General features: G+C 35.4%; 2 protein-coding genes and 1 pseudogene across 2 annotated transcripts in view; all 3 read left to right on the top strand.

Annotated features, from left to right (window-relative positions):
• The window catches only part of LOC117906637 (disease resistance protein RPV1-like), a 68,382-nt gene extending 66,553 nt beyond the window's left edge, over nucleotides 1-1,829 (top strand). Inside the window, exon 4 of the transcript XR_004649870.1 lies at nucleotides 1,318-1,829. The gene's annotated coding sequence lies outside the window, so the exon portion shown is untranslated. The remainder of the gene's footprint in view (nucleotides 1-1,317) is intronic.
• On the top strand, nucleotides 39-1,968 carry LOC117905815 (disease resistance protein RUN1-like). The gene is made up of 2 exons (XM_034818678.1): nucleotides 39-1,250; nucleotides 1,318-1,968. Exons 1-2 carry the CDS (start codon nucleotides 39-41, stop codon nucleotides 1,966-1,968), a joined length of 1,863 nt encoding a protein of 620 aa, XP_034674569.1.
• Nucleotides 1,969-12,934: 10,966 nt separating this feature from the next.
• LOC117906635 lies at nucleotides 12,935-14,719 on the top strand (annotated as a pseudogene).
• The last annotated feature ends 1,600 nt before the right edge of the window (nucleotides 14,720-16,319 follow it).

Below are 16,319 nucleotides of genomic sequence, written 5' to 3'. Positions count from 1 at the left end.
CGTGTTAATTAAATTTTGTGCAGGATTTTGAATGCGAGATGATTAATCCTAGAGCAACACTTATTGCCCGAGTACATATTATTATTTCAGGAAGTTGTGGAATTCCAAAATGGATAAGCCATCACAAAAAGGGAGCTACAGTAGTAGCAAAGCTTCCTAAAAATTGGTATAAAAATAACGACTTGTTGGGTTTTGTTTTGTACTGTGTCTATGATCCACTTGATAATGAATCCGAGGAGACACTGGAGAATGATGCAACTTACTTCAAGTGTGATTTGACTTTGCGTGGTCATGAAATTAAGTTTGTGGATGAACTCCAGTTTTGTCCCTCGTGTCACTGCTATGGTGTTGTACCAAAAATGTGGATGATTTATCTTCCGAAGGTGAGGATTGTGAAGTATCACTCAAATAAATGGAGGCAGTTGACGGCTTCATTTTGTGGCTTCTTACGTGGTAAAGCAATGAAAGTGGAAGAGTGTGGGATCCATCTTATATATGCCCATGATCATGAAAAGAACAATGGTAAAGCAATGATACCCACCATTTGCCGGGAATGTCAAGAGGATGTGCAATCCCGACGGAAGCTTTGTTTAAAGGGAAATGCCGTCAATGAACTACCCACTATTGAGTGTCCCCCTAAACTTAATAGCTTATGTTTGCGAGAATGCAAAAACCTTGAGCGTCTTCCCAGTAGCATATGTGAATTGAAATCCCTTACAAGTCTCTTCTGCTCAGGCTGTTCACGATTAAGGAGCTTTCCGGAAATCCTTGAGGATGTGGAAAATTTAAGAGAGCTTCATTTAGATGGAACTGCTATAAAAGAACTACCAGCATCAATTCAATATTTAAGAGGGCTTCAATATTTGAATCTTGGATATTGCACCAACCTTGTGAGTCTTCCAGAAAGCATTTGTAATTTGAGTTCTCTCAAAGCTCTAAATGTGGGTTTCTGTACAAAACTTGAGAAATTTCCCCAGAACCTGAGGAGTTTGCAATGTTTAGCGGGTTTGAACGCTTCAGGTCTAAATCTAAGCATGGACTGTTTTAGTAGCATACTTGCAGGCAGCGTTCAACTTTCTAAACTGAGAGTCCTTGAATTGAGTCACTGCCAGGGGCTTCTACAAGTTCCAGAGCTTCCGCCAAGTTTACGATATCTAGATATCCACAGTTGCACATGCTTGGAAACTTTATCAAGTCCATCAAGTCAACTTGGTTTTTCTCTGTTCAAATGCTGGAAATCAACGATTGAGGTTTGATTTTCATAACATTCAGCCCTTTTCCTTATGAACAGAGTATTAACACTGTGCTTCTGTGCAGGAATTTGAATGCGGCTCCTATTGGGGCAAGGCAATCAGAGTTGTTATTTCGGGAAATAATGGAATTCCAGAGTGGATAAGCCAGCAAAAAAAGGGATCTCAAATAACAATAGAGCTTCCTATGGATTGGTACAGAAAAGATGACTTCTTAGGATTTGCTTTATACTCTGTTTTTATTCCTACGGCTAGGAATCGGTTGTGTTGCAAACTCAATATCTGTGGTGATCAATCTGAATGCTGTCACGTGGATGATGTCCAGTTTTATTGCTGCCAAATTTGCGGTGAATCAAGTCAAATGTGTGTGACTTATTATCCCAAGGTTGCTATTGACAACCAGTATTGGTCAAACGAATGGAGACGTTTGAAGGCTTCATTTCATAGCTTGGATGCACCAGTCGAAGTGAAAGAGTGTGGGTACTATCTTATATATACAGGTGATGTTATCAACAGAAACATCCCAGAAGATACCAGTACTGATGCTCAGAGGAGCTGTGACAACACAGAAGCCACCAAGCGCGACCATCAGACAATGACAGAGTACAGTGATGAGCAGAGAAGTTGTGATACCATATCAGCAGCAGAAGATACTAATTCTAATCCACAAACAAGCAATGACTGTACACACTGCACTAAAAGGTTAAGATTAATTTAAAGAAATTATGGTGTAATATTATATGAGCTTTTGTATATAATTTAGGATGTTTCACCTTAATTTCCAATTTTGATTAAAACTTTATTCATTCCAATTCACACTATTTAATTTTTTGCTCTGCTTCTTCTAATTCTTTTTATTTATTTATTTTTATTTATTTTTTTACATCAAAAGGAATGTGAATCTCAAAGTCGATGAGGAATCAAATTGAAGAAGACAAAAACATCTTAACTTCAAATGTTCTGAGAGGTACATTTCTAAGTGTGAAATTCTTTTTAAATCTATATGATATTCATAAACGATGAAGTAAATTTCGATTAAAATAATAACCAACCAATTAGAAATATCGATTCTTAATTATTCAAAAAGAATGTCTATGGATGATATTTTATAGGTTCAACAAGAATACATAAAGAAGCATTCTTGTAAAGAAACCAAAACAAATAAAGAAAAATGTATGCTCGGATTAATTTATTTACATTTATTAAGCCGTGATTAATTTGTTTTCTTCTAATAATATTTTAATTATCCCTAATATCCCAATTATTAATTTTAAAAGGAGTTCATTTATTTATCACCTAATTAAAAAATATAATTAGGATATAACAATTTCATTTGATCATATTTGTGGCTAAGAAATAGAAAATGACGGAAAATGTGCATGACCCAATATGGTTTGTTTCTAATATGTACAACTAGTTTGTGATTTCGAATTGCAAGTTAATCATGAGATTTTGGTGCAATACATCTTAACCACATGGTCAATGCGTGCACATAGAAGAATATATAAATAAGATGAGTGCCTTAGTAAACCAGTTTTACAACCTGATGTCTACCTGCATGCAAAGTCTTAAATTAACTTTTTTTCTCTTTAATATTATAAACCCCTACTATTTAGGGTTTGTTTAGTCCTATTTTCTAAAACTTATTATGAAATATTATTTTTTATTCTTTAATTTAAAAACAATTTTTAAAAATAGGTTTCAAAAAACATAATCAAATGAGTTTATATATTTTTTGTTTTTGAAAAATTGATGAAAACAACTCCTACTTATTTTTTAAAAATTATTTCTTATTTTACTTTATTTTAAAAAATTGTTTACAAAGAACAACAATAAAATAGTGTTAGAAATTTTTAAATATAACTTTTTTGTATTTAAAAACAGAAAGCTATTTTTAAATCACACAACTAAATAAGCTCTTAATAATTTAAATTAACATATCTTGTTGTTTGCTTTGTATTATGCTTAAGATTTATGAAGTTGTATGTTATATATGGTAATATATTTGATAACTATAATATAATTTAGTAACCAATTTTAAGATATAACATATATATATATATATATATATATATATATATATATATATATATATATATATATATATATATATATATATATATATATATATATTGTAAAATAATTAATAAGATAATACCATTTAAAAATCAAATTCAACTTAAAGGGAAAAAGTTAAAAGAAATAAATTTTTTAAGTGTCAATTGTTCTTGTCTTTATTGGTATTGGATTGTGAAGCTTGAATTAGTATTATTGCGCTTTACTTAGAATGTTATGGTCGAGCTACTTGGTTAACTTATGGGGGTTGAGGGGGTCAGCACACTATGGAGAAATTGTTTTTTTATGTGATGATTGATGAGTTTATTTCTATTAGATGTTTAACCCTTTTAGGTCCATGTTTTTTTTTTTTTTTTAAGGGAGTGAGACTACAATTGAAATGTTTTTTTTTCAAGAGCTTCACCATTATAACTTTTCTCATTCATTTTAGAAAAATTATGTAACATCTAGTGATTTTAGAAAAAATTTCAATAAGGTTTTTTTTTTTTTTTTTTTTAAATTATTAAGCATTAGGTTAATTTTTAATTTTACCCGGTTGCCATATTTTGGAATAGGCTTGAGATGATATTACTGATTCAATATTATTAGTCCTATTTTTAACTTTGAACCTTAAACAAGTGCCAATGGTTTGAAAGCAACCTATACACTTTAGGTCATCAGACCAAGTTCATGTGCTACATTCTATGGTTCTATGATTTTTTACTTGCTCCTTTACCATCTAACAAAATGAAATGCCATAAGGTATATTTTAATAAAGAAAATGGTGATATTTTAATATGTAATGCATTTTTTATATTGGTCTTATTTGAGCTATAAACTTTTTCATTTTTATTCAATCACTTTCAATATTTTATTTTGTTTGATTTTTAATTTTTTTTCTTATTTAAAATTAAAAAAAATATCAATTTATTTTATAACCCCTACCATAAATAAATAAAATAAAAACATATTTGTAGACCCCCGTTTGGGTTCATTTTCATGCAGCTCATTTTGCCGGGTGCTAGGATTGGAGTTAGCCACGTGTCGACTCTTGAGAGGCCATGAGAGAATCATAATAGTGGATTGTTGAGAGCTATCAGAGGATGACACCTGTCAAGGAGAATCAAAGGGGAGCGTATTTTTGGTTAGGAGCGTATTCTGTTGGTAGAGAGAGGTGATATTTTGGGAGGTTCATTTTAGCTTGGGGGAGAAGCAAACGAGTAGGGGAATGAGAGGATTCTGGGGAGAGGGTGGTGAGATATTTTGAAGGTGTTCTTTTGGCTTGGGGTAGGCAGGTTGGTTTTTTTGGGAACAGAGAGGAGCTTGAAGAAGGAGGAGGAGGGGTAGCTTGAGAAAAGGAAGTTGGTTTAGAGCCAAGAAAACGCTTGCTTGAAAGAAGCATTGCATGGTAAGATTGTTTGGGTTCATCGTTCATTATATCATTATCATTCTCTCATCTCTTTTTTATGTGTTCATTGTGGGATCCTCCCTAAAAATTGCCGCGTGGCTCCCTCTCCCTTGGGCACGCAGGCGGCCCTTGCGACACGTGGCATCGCTCATTCCACCCGGACGGAAATTCTCACTCATTCCACCTGGATGTATCACATCCGGAATTCTGTCCGGCCAACGTTCTACCTTATCCGGATGTCTCATAGCCGCAATTCTGTCCGACCGACATCCCACCTTCTCCGAATATTTCACATCCGATGTCTGTTGCCGGATGGGAGAGGAGGATGATTCAACTTCCCCGGACAGACATGTCCGGATCCTCCAGTAATGCTTACCCGGAGAATATCAGTAGTCGACGATTCAGCTCCCCCGGACAGACATGTCCGGATCCTCTAGTAACGCTTACTCGGACAGATTACCCGGACTGCTTGGCTCGTCAGACACTCACGATTCGCCGGATCCATTTCCGCCCACAATAAAAAAGCACCGACAATACTGACTACCAAGTCTCCTGAGTTGTCACTCATCTTTAATGCAAGATACATTCGACAAGACATTCCCAAGTCTTCTCAGGTTGTCTGACACATCCCAGATATTTAAAATCATAAATTGAGGCGACATCCACCGCCTGAATACCTTCCTGACAACCGTCACCTTGCACCAGAAACGTCATGATTACTTCGCCACCTTATGAGCCATAATCATGATGATGGGACCCGCTAGCACAGCGATGCCATACTTTCTGACTCATATATAAGCTCTAAGGAGACTCTTAGGGAGGTAAGGGATAAGAGATAAGCAACAAGGGATAAACATCCTACGAAGGGATAAGCATCCTGCTAAGGGATAAACATCCTGCTAAGGGATAAACAACCTGCAAAGGGATAAGCATCCTTGAAACATCCTTGACAAAAATCACGGAGCAATACTCCCAAAGGAAAACTCTATTTTCCAACAGCTTCCAAAAGACTAACTTAATCATCGTAGGGTGTGTCCGGACAACCCATCTGGACATCTTTTTTGTAGGAGGAAGGAGGATTCACTGTAATGCGTTGATCGAGATTCTGTTGCTGATGATTACTATTGCAACAGGGGAATTTTGCCATCAACATTCATTTTACATTGTTTGTGAGTTTGTTTTGTTCTTGTTATTATAGTTTCATCCCCTGTTTCTCTATTTTTATCCAAAAATGATCTAACTGTGCTTTGAGTGGTTGCTTCATATTTGAAAATCTTCTCGTATCTTGGTTCTTTTTAGATATTTTATAGGTTAATCCACATGCATTTGAGCCCATTGATTAAGACATAAAGTGTGGTTTTTGCTGGTTCATCTCATTTTCTTCATTTATGCTCTGTTTTTAGCAATCTTCTCTCTGCTCTTAGTGTTTACACATTTTTGGATATGGGACCTCACCCTGGGATGTGAGACCATGGGATGGTGGTGCCGACAAGAAAGAGTTTGAGTATGTCATGAGCATGGTGGGTTTGTGGGGAGTTGAAACTCTTTGAATCTGAATTTGACGAAGAGACAAAAACAGGTGATGTCATTCTATGAAATCATATTTATGACTATCAGCGACCCGCGTCTAGGGAAGAAATTCTGCAATTTCCAGTGTTGTCCCATCGAAGATGGTTTTCCAGCGGTGAAGCTCTTTAACTAAGGCTATTCCTACAACTACAATGACGTCATCTTCCACCCAAGTCATATTGACTTCACTGCCAACGCAGTCCAGCTGGGCACCAAACTCAGCCGTGACGTCCATCTCTCAATGCCCTGCGTGGCGTCGTCGATGGGCACCATCACCGAATCTGCTATGGCCGTGACCTTGGCCACTATTGGCGGCACCGGGATCATCCACTCCAACAACTCCGCCACGGAGCAGGCGGCGTTGGTCTGATTCTGCCAAGTCATGGTGCGTTCCTTTCATGACGGATCTCTCATTGTCTTAGGCAGTTACGATGGACCCTGCAAGATCTGAGCCTTCGACACCGACGCTCTCTTGAAGACGCTCATTGAGAATAACGCTCCCAAGCCAGAACAGTCTCATCCTATGTCTCCGAGCTCCCCGACATCAAGTTGCGGGATTTTCAGTGCTTCAAAAGCTACTACTCCTGGGACACAAGGCATGACATCAGAAGTTAACAGGAACGAAGAAGGAAACACATCCGAATTTGCAAGAAACCCCAGTGCATGAGGCGTCTTCAACGCGAACTTCCCTTCAAAATCTGATGGCAGCTAGAGAGGAAGTGTCAATCAGGATGGACAATGCAACAGATTGAATGGATTGCTTGTTAATGTTAGCGACAACGAGATATCGGGTGTGTTAGAGACTGGAACAAATTGCAAGGCATTTCCTAGCTGAGCAGTCTTCGGATCATTCAAAGTGCCATGGAAGTTCAGCCGCTCCCTTACAAAGTTCTAAAGGTGATGATGGGATCAGTTCTATTGAGATTGCATCCATAATTTTTGCATTTGCCTTTCTTTTTTTTTTTTTTTTCTATTCTTATGGTTTTGGTCGTTCTCATCCTTTACATGAGAAAATAGATCCCCAAGTCACAGGTTCAGGGTTCTAACACAAGGAAAATCACAGTTTTCATTGATATTGGTGTTCCATTGACATTTGAGAATATAGCTTAGGCAACCGGGAATTTCAATGCCAGCAACTGCATTTGAATGGAGGTTTTGGTGCCACTTACAAGTTGAGATTTCACCAGGAGCCCTAGTGACTATGAAATGACCGGTTCATTCACACCCGAGACCCATTCTCTCTCTCTCTCTCTCTCTCTCTCTAGCATGGCATGCATGGCCACCTTTGGTGGGCCACCCTTAAAATCTACATGCCTCACCTCTATATTTTCATGCATGCTTTCAAAAACCCATTTTCAAAAAAAAAATCTCACTTTCAAATGATTTTAATTCTTAAATTTTTATCTCTTGATTTTAAATAAATCCAATTTTAATAAATCAATTCCAACCATTTTTCCACTAGGCATGCATCTTTTATTTTTATTTTTTATATTCTTATTATTTTTATTTTTATTTTTATTTTTTTTCTTTGATTTAAGTATTTTTTTTAATAAAATTGGTTGTCATTCTCTCTTGGGCAAACTTTTTTCACACTTTCTTTGATTTTTTAAAATGTTTTAAAATAAGTATGAATTAAATTTTGTAATTTCGAGTGATGGAATTTACGGAATTAATTCATGTAAAAATAAATTGGGTTTTGGTGGGGGCCCAACATCAAAGAAGTTTTATTTAAAATAAAAATGAACTTGAGTGAAGTGTCAGGTGTGTCATTGGTGATTTCATATTCGGTTTAGTGACATGTGAGTCATATTTTAAATTCATTAATTGTGCACCAACCCCATTTCTTGACAGCGCATTGTGGTTTGTTGTTAAGGTACGCACCCGCTCTCACTCTAACCATTCTTTATTGAGTGTTTTGATTCCTATATGTGCATGATCGTTCTGGGTATTCATTGATTTGCTTATCAATTGTCATTATTACTTTATTTTATTAGTAGAGACCCATTTTTTTAGGACTTAAAGGGTTGCTACAGTCCTTACCGTACCTTTCCAATAAGTAACCTGACCTCCGAGCCCTGGTTTGGTTTTTTATTGGACTATCTTTTCCAAATAAGAAGTCACATTTAAGGTTTTCTTTCTTATTTTGTTTACCTTTTAAAAATAAAACAAAAATAAGTTGCGACTCCAAGTCATTTTCTAAATAATAAATCATTTTCTAAATAAAAAACGAGCTCGCCATCGAGTGAAAGCGCATGAACAGAAATGTGGAGTCCACAAAATGGCGACTCCACTGGGGATCACTAGAGGGTCAAACATGAACTTAAGATGGGGCAAATGTGGCGTTTGATTGATCGATCAGAAGGTACTCACTTCTCTTTGTGCTTTGTCATGCCACTTTGTACTAGTTTCTTTAAATATTGCTTGTGTCAAACTAACCTTGGCGTTGCTTCTACCTTTGCAAATTTCTGTGCCAAGAATGTTTCTTTCAATTTCCAATTTTTTATTTAACCGAGTTTTCAATATTTCAATTTCCATTTTTCTCTTAGATGCTATTTGTATGTTGTCATCATATAAGAGCAAGTATATGAAAGATCCATCATGTAGCTTGCAAAAACACACACAATGATCAAATTCATTTTTTGTGTGCTATGCTCTTGGAGTTGCTCAATCCATATAGCAACTTTCTCAATTTGTATACCCAACTTTCTTTTCTGACAACCTTAACCATATGGCTGATTCATATAAATCTCTTCTTCCTCCTCACCATGTAGGAATGTTGTTTTTATATCAAGTTGAACTTGTTCAAGGTCCAACAATGCAACCAAGACTTAACAATGCAACAATGATAAAGGAATGCTTTAACATTGTAGAAAACATGTCATCATAGTCAATGCCTTCCTCTCGAGGATATCCCTAGGTACCAACCTAGCCTTAAAACTATCTTATTTCTTACCCTTGCGTGGTTAACTCCTAAGTCTTGTTCTTTTGAAGGGACTACATTTTTTCATCCATTGCATGCTTCCAATGTTTACTAAATTTATTTTTTCACTGCATTTCTTACTCTTTGTTGAAACTATCATATCAACAAATCAAATAGGCATTTGAATATCTCTTCTTGGTCTAGTAATTACAATTGAATCTTGGTATTGTGGAAGAACTTGACCTAAAGTATATTCTTCATCTGTCATTTGAAGGTTACTAGTTGTCTCATTGACATTTGTTGGGTCAATTGGTGTTGTCTCAAACTCCACATGTTCTAAACTACAATAGTCTTCTCTTCTTTAGAACAATTTTCTTGTCATGTTTCAATAGAGAAGATTCATCAAAAGTTATATCTTTGCTCAAATCTATTTTTTCTTTTTTTAAATATGGGCACCAAAGATGATATCGTTTCACATGCACCTATACTAAGCTTCATGAATAATAATCTCTTGGCTTTCAGATCTAATTTAGATTCCTTCACATGAAAAAAAGGCAAAGAAACAAGAAAGTGATAAGGAATCATAATCATTTATAGGTTTTCCAGATTGTACCTTAACAAGAGTTCTACCTTTAATTATAATTGATGACATACAATTGGTGAGATGACAGGCCTAAACAATTGCCTCAACCCAAAATTCTTTATTTGCTCATTCCATCATTTGACAACATACATCGAGTCTTTTCCAACAATACTCGATTCATTCACTCTGCTTTCCCATTTTGCTGTGGTGTATCTCTAACCATGGAATGTTGAATTATACATGCTCTCATTCTGACGTGGAGAATGGACCACTTTTTTATCTAGCACGATTTTTCTGATCTTAGCCATTTGATCTTCCTACTAGTTTAAGTTTCAATCGTCTCGCTCCATTTAAGCAATACTCCCAAAACTTCATTCGTAGTTTTCATGACTTATTCCCAAACCCTTCTTGAGAAGTTATCAACAAAAGTAACAAAATAGTCTTAAATATCCTTATGGAAAAAGTCTAAGATAACTTCAGTAGAGTGGAAGATTGCAGTCTTAAATATCACTCTTGTTTGCTTTCCAAAAATATAGTGCTCACAAAATCCTAGTTTCCAAAAATTCAGCTGCAGCCTAGTGAAACACAGAAGATATCATATTCCTTTGGCTTGGTTCTGCTGCTACGTTCATCATCCAGTGTAAGTTAAACCCATTGAAGAAGAAAGGGGATCTGTCCAGGATGAATAGAGTATTTTGGGTTTGAAAAAGTCCTGAATATTGAAGAAGCACTCTAGCTTCACAGATTAGGGTTACAAGAAGGAAAAGCACTGAAAAAAAAGGCTGCTTCTACTGAAGTATGCCATTCTACTAAGTGGGTTTGTTTTAGGAATTCTTGTTAGTTTAGATCATATGAGGAACTTGCATTGAATTTTCTGGTTATCTATAGATAGAGAATTAAGAGAGAAGTTTGTTAATTTAGGAAAGCTTTTACATGTGAAATGGTGACGAAAATTGGGAGGTGTAATAAGTAGAGAGAGATTGTGAACAAGGAAGGAATAGAGGAAGAAGATAGGGTAGTTGAAGGTGCATGTTGGTTAGTTTTAGTTGAAGAGAACATGGAATTGTTGAGGCATCAGTGATTAAAGATTCAATAGCAATTTCCTTAAGATAAGGCTCAAAATATGTCACTAAATATAGAAAACATGCATCTGATGGTTGCAATACATGTGGGCTGTTGATGACATTGCTATTTGCAGCCCCTCAAGATTTAGAAAATGGCGGTTGAATAACTCCCCCTTTCCCCCAAAAAGTTGCACTTTATCCACCTCATACGATCATATGGTGTGAAATCAGCTTCACATGACTGACTCAACAAAAAATTTTAGGGTATGATATCATACAGATGTTGAATTATATATATATAAATTAGATGATTAAGGTGAGGCTCAAAATATGTTACTAAATATAGGAAACATACGGCTGATGGTTACAATACATGTGGGCCGTTGATGACATGGCTGTCTGCAGCCTCTCAAGATTTAAAAATGGCCCTTGAATAACTCCCACATTCCCTGAAAATGGTACTCCCATATGGTCACATGAATTTTGAACATAAGCTTTTTAATATATAAATCTGGAATGCTGAATAGAGATTATTATTATTAAAAAGAATTAGAAAGGAACAAATAAGGTGAAAATGTTAGAAATGATATCCAGCCACAAAAAAAAGGTTCTTCCCGTTGGATCCATGTTTTTAGCCCATCTTTGAATTAATAATACTGGCTATAGAATAAAGTCGACTGCGACTGCCCTCTCTTTTTTCATTAATGTTGGAGCTTTGGCTAAAACAATGACCACTAAGCTAATATTCCTTTTAATAAATACATGATCTAAATCAATCAAATACAACTTTCGATTACTTTAAATACTCGTTTACCTAGTAAGATAATAAATGTAAAAAGTAATATAGGCTAAAAATTGTCATATATGGCTGTGGCAATGGAGTTAAAGTTGCATAATTTTATTTCATTTTTAAATAAATCTTCTTAACATTTAAATATATAATAAAATTAGGAATATTAATACATTGCATTTTATCCTCATAGTCATTTAATAAGTGAATATCAAACAGAAAAAATGAAGAATCTATAAGTTATGTTTGGTTCCCAGAAAATCTGAGGGAACTGCAAGAGAAAAAAAATACAAAGAAAGAAAAAATGAAGGAAAATAAAAAAAATAGATTAAAAGTCGATAAATTATTTTTTTTGTTACTTCAAACTTATTTTATTTATTTTAACTTATCAATATAAAGATTAAATAATTTAAAAATACGTAAATTTTTAATTAGTTTTAATTATATTTGATTTTCTTTTATATTTTTCATAAGACAACCAAACATGAAAAAATCATTTTCCTTTACATTTTTTTTTCTTTTCTTAGTATTTTTCGAGAACCAAACATAACCTAAGTTTTAATTATATATATATATAATTAATATTCTGAACCGATAATTTTTCTAATTTTAGAATCACTTTGGTTTACAATGGATTAGACTATTAGATTTTTCTTTTCCTGTTTTCTTTTTCATTTTTCTTTGATTGGTTCAATCCAATATTTAAACCTTTGCCCGGACTCCCACAAGTCCATGTTCAAGTCATGTGACTCTTTCCATGTGTTGATTCATCATAGTGAAGGTAGGTTGGCCTCACACCATGTTATAGTGTGACATAGATAAAGCAACAACTTTTGAAGGAAATATGGGCTTATCCAGGGGCTTTTCCTTTATTTCTTGGTAGGCTGCAGATGGCTTTGTCATTAACAGCCCACATGGATTGCAACCATCAACAGCATATTTGCTATATTTAGCAACAAATTTTGAGCCTCATCTTAAGGAATTTCGGCTAAATCGTTAATTATTACTGCCTTAATAGTTCCATGTTCTCTTCAACTAACTTTTGACCAACACTTTCAACTACCATATCTTCTTCCTCTAATTTTTCATTCTTCAAAATCTCCCTCTACCGATTACACTTCCCAATTTTACTCATGATTTCACATGGAATATGACTCAACCTCTCCTCTGCTTAAAGCTTTCCTAAATTAGCAAACTTCTCTCCCCATTTTTTGCTATAAATAAGCAGCAACCTCAACACAAGTGCTTCATATCCAGACCAACAAGAATTCCCAAAACAAAACCCAGTTACTACAATGGCCTGTTTCAGTAGAATCATCTCCTTTTCGTTGCTTTTCCTACTCATTGCCCTAGCTTGTGAAGCTAGAGTACTTCTTCAATCTTCAGGATTTGTTCAAACTCGAAATACTCAATTCATCCTCAATGGGTCCCCTTTCTTCTTCAATGGGTTCAACTCATACTGGATGATGAACGTGGCCGCAGATCCAAGCCAAAGGAGTAAAGTGTCGGATGTTTTTAGCCAGGCTACAGCCACACGGCTGAGTGTCTGTAGGACATGGGCATTCAACGATGGAGGCACCCAAGCTCTTCAAATATCTCCTGGAGTTTATGATGAGCGTGTCTTTCAGGTTCCAGCATTTCCAGAAATCCTTTCCTTTTTTTTTTTTTTTTTTTAGCGCCTTTATGTAGAAATTTAATTTACTAACCTTTTTTTATACTTAAATATGACAACAAATATTCAGGGACTTGACTTTGTGATCTCGGAGGCAAGAAAGAATGGAGTCCGCTTGATTTTGAGTTTGAGCAACAACTACAAAGACTTTGGAGGAAGGCCTCAGTACGTGAGTTGGGCTAGAAATGCTGGTGCTCCAGTGAACAGTGATGATGATTTTTACACTAATGAGGTCGTCAAAGGCTACTATAAGAACCACGTTAAGGTACAAATTATTATAAATACCTAACTCACATCAGGTTAGATTTGACGAACGTGGTGTCTGGCCGACATTGTTTTTCCTAAGGACTTGATTCCTAATACTATTATTGGCTTAATTTCTTGCAGAGAGTGCTAACAAGGATCAATACAATCACCAGAGTTGCTTACAAGGATGACCCACAATCATGGCATGGGAACTGATAAACGAGCCACGTTGCCAAGTTGATTACTCTGGAAAAACCATAAATGTGAGCCTTGACATGCACCCATAACATTAGTTGGTAGCCTTCGGTGCACATGTTTATAATTATCGAGGAGTGCTTCCTTAAACTAATCACAATTCTTCAATATGGCAGGGATGGATTCAAGAAATGGCTAGCTATGTAAAATCCATTGACAGCAACCACTTGTTGACAGTAGGCATGGAAGGATTCTATGGAGATTCAATGCCAGAAAAGAAGGCAATAAACCCTGGTTACCAAGTTGGCACAGATTTTATCAGCAATCATCTTGTTAAGGAGATTGATTTCACGACCATACATGCATATCCTGATATTTGGTAAGCAATACATTCTAATTACTTCTCTCTAACATTTATCATTACAAGTTTATTAAGAAGATGTTGAAGCTAACAACTTGCATGCCTAATTTCCAACAGGCTGTCCGGAAAGGATGATAGCTCACAGATGGCTTTCATGCAAAGATGGATGACGAGCCATTCGACAGACTCGGAGACAATAATAAAGAAGCCAATGGTTTTTTCTGAATTTGGAAAATCGAGCAAAGACCAGGGATATAATATCAGTGCAAGGGATACATTCTTGAATGCCGTTTATACCAACATCTACAACTTTGCAAGAAGTGGAGGAATTGGTGGAGGCTTGGTTTGGCAACTCATGGCCGAGGGGATGCAGTCGTATGATGATGGATATGATATTGTTTTGTCTCAAAATCCTTCAACAAGGGGCATCATTACTCAACAATCTAATAAAATGATAGCCCTTGACCACGTCTAAATATATAGGATATGAAAAGTTATTATGAAGCGCACCTATAGAGTAATGGTATTGAAGCAGCAGGGTGAAAGCACTTGAAGAGAGTATTAGCATTAGAATTTAGTGCTTATGAACTAGGACCTTATAAACACAACCAGATGTACTTCACCATTGATTATTTGAAGGATTCATTTCAATCAAATTTACTATGTTTTTTGTTTTTTGTTTTTATTATTATTATTATTAGGTGGAGAAGCAATGTACAACTGATGAGGTCATGTGGAGAAGTAATAAATATTATTGTAATATTTATTTTTGTTTTTGATCCTCATACTTTGTCCTTTTTGATTCATTTTTAAATATAAGAAATTGGGTTTTAATTTTGTTAACAACGTCTATCTGGCCAATGGTTTACTGTCATCAAAGGAATCAATTTACAGAACTACAGCCCTTGATGCACTTGTAAATTTTAGTTCATAAGAATCTTAAGAAAAAGTGGTTGCTATTGCATAAGAGAAAAGATTTTTAGTTTTGATATCTGTTGTTCTAAACTCAAACAGCAAATGCTGTAAGTAACTCAACTTCAGAAGAGAAGTTTTAAATCCTAATTCTCTTCTTTAACAGTGTAAAGATATACGTACTGACCAAATTAAAGACATTATAATATTTTTTCTTCTTCCCTATCCATTTTTAGTAACAGGCTAGGTTTTAGGATAGGTATTGATACCAAATTAAGTGACAACCACTATGTTGAGGAATATCCCATTATAGTGGTATTGTTGTCAAGTAAGATTTCAAGATCATTTTCTTTCATTCACCTGTCTATTATCAAGGCATGCATGGTTATTTTTGGTGATAACCGTCCATTTGTATCTCATAGACTGATCACAGCTTTCACGGCTCCATTAATCCATTCCTATGCCCACACACTCCATTGGACCCTATCGGAATGCCTGTCTATATATGTGTATTTTTGGATCAAACTTGCCCTAGTCGTTGCATTTCATAGCCTTTCCATCAATTTCTGGGAGTCTGAGAATAGCTTTGTTATCAACAGTCCACATGTATTATAGCCATCTAGATTTAATAACATATTCTGAGCCTTATCTTATATTTACAATTAATGTTCATCAGCCAACCTTTTAATTAGGCACAATGGCATGCTTCAGTAGAATCAGCTTCTTTTGGGTGCTTTTTCATCTTGTAGCCCTAGCCTGTGTTGCTAGGGTTCTTCAGTCTTCATGATTTGTTCAAACTCGAAATACTCAATTTTGTCTTGAATGGCTCCCACTTTTTCTTCAAGGGGTTTAACTCATTGGATGATGAACGTTGCTGCAGACCCAAGCCAAATGAGCAAAGTATCTGGTGTGTTTCCCCTGCAAAACCAATTCATAAGCCAGAGGACTTAGACTTATTTATAGGCCCTCAAACCCTAGCAAAACCAATTTATAATCATGTGGGACAAGGATTCGAAAAAAAATAACAAACACTAATTAAGTCAAAAACTGACCAATCTCAACCTTGGCAAATTAGTCCTATACTACCAACTACCAAAATTCTTCTTTACAAGTGAACCAATTATCATCTCCTGCAAACGAACCTTTAGATGCCGTACACCCGAAAGGCATTCAAACTCCAAGGTTTAAATCAAGTTCAACAATGCTTGAACTTGAATGTTAGTACCACCTTAATAAAGATATCTGCCGGATTATTTGCAGTTTCAATTTTTGGATGCAAATATTTCCTTCAATA

This window comes from Vitis riparia, chromosome 18 (genome assembly GCF_004353265.1).
Source record: "Vitis riparia cultivar Riparia Gloire de Montpellier isolate 1030 chromosome 18, EGFV_Vit.rip_1.0, whole genome shotgun sequence".
In the NCBI taxonomy this organism is placed as follows: domain Eukaryota; kingdom Viridiplantae; phylum Streptophyta; class Magnoliopsida; order Vitales; family Vitaceae; genus Vitis; species Vitis riparia.
Note: the sequence above shows the minus strand (reverse complement) of the source record. Positions and strands in the feature narration are given on the sequence as shown.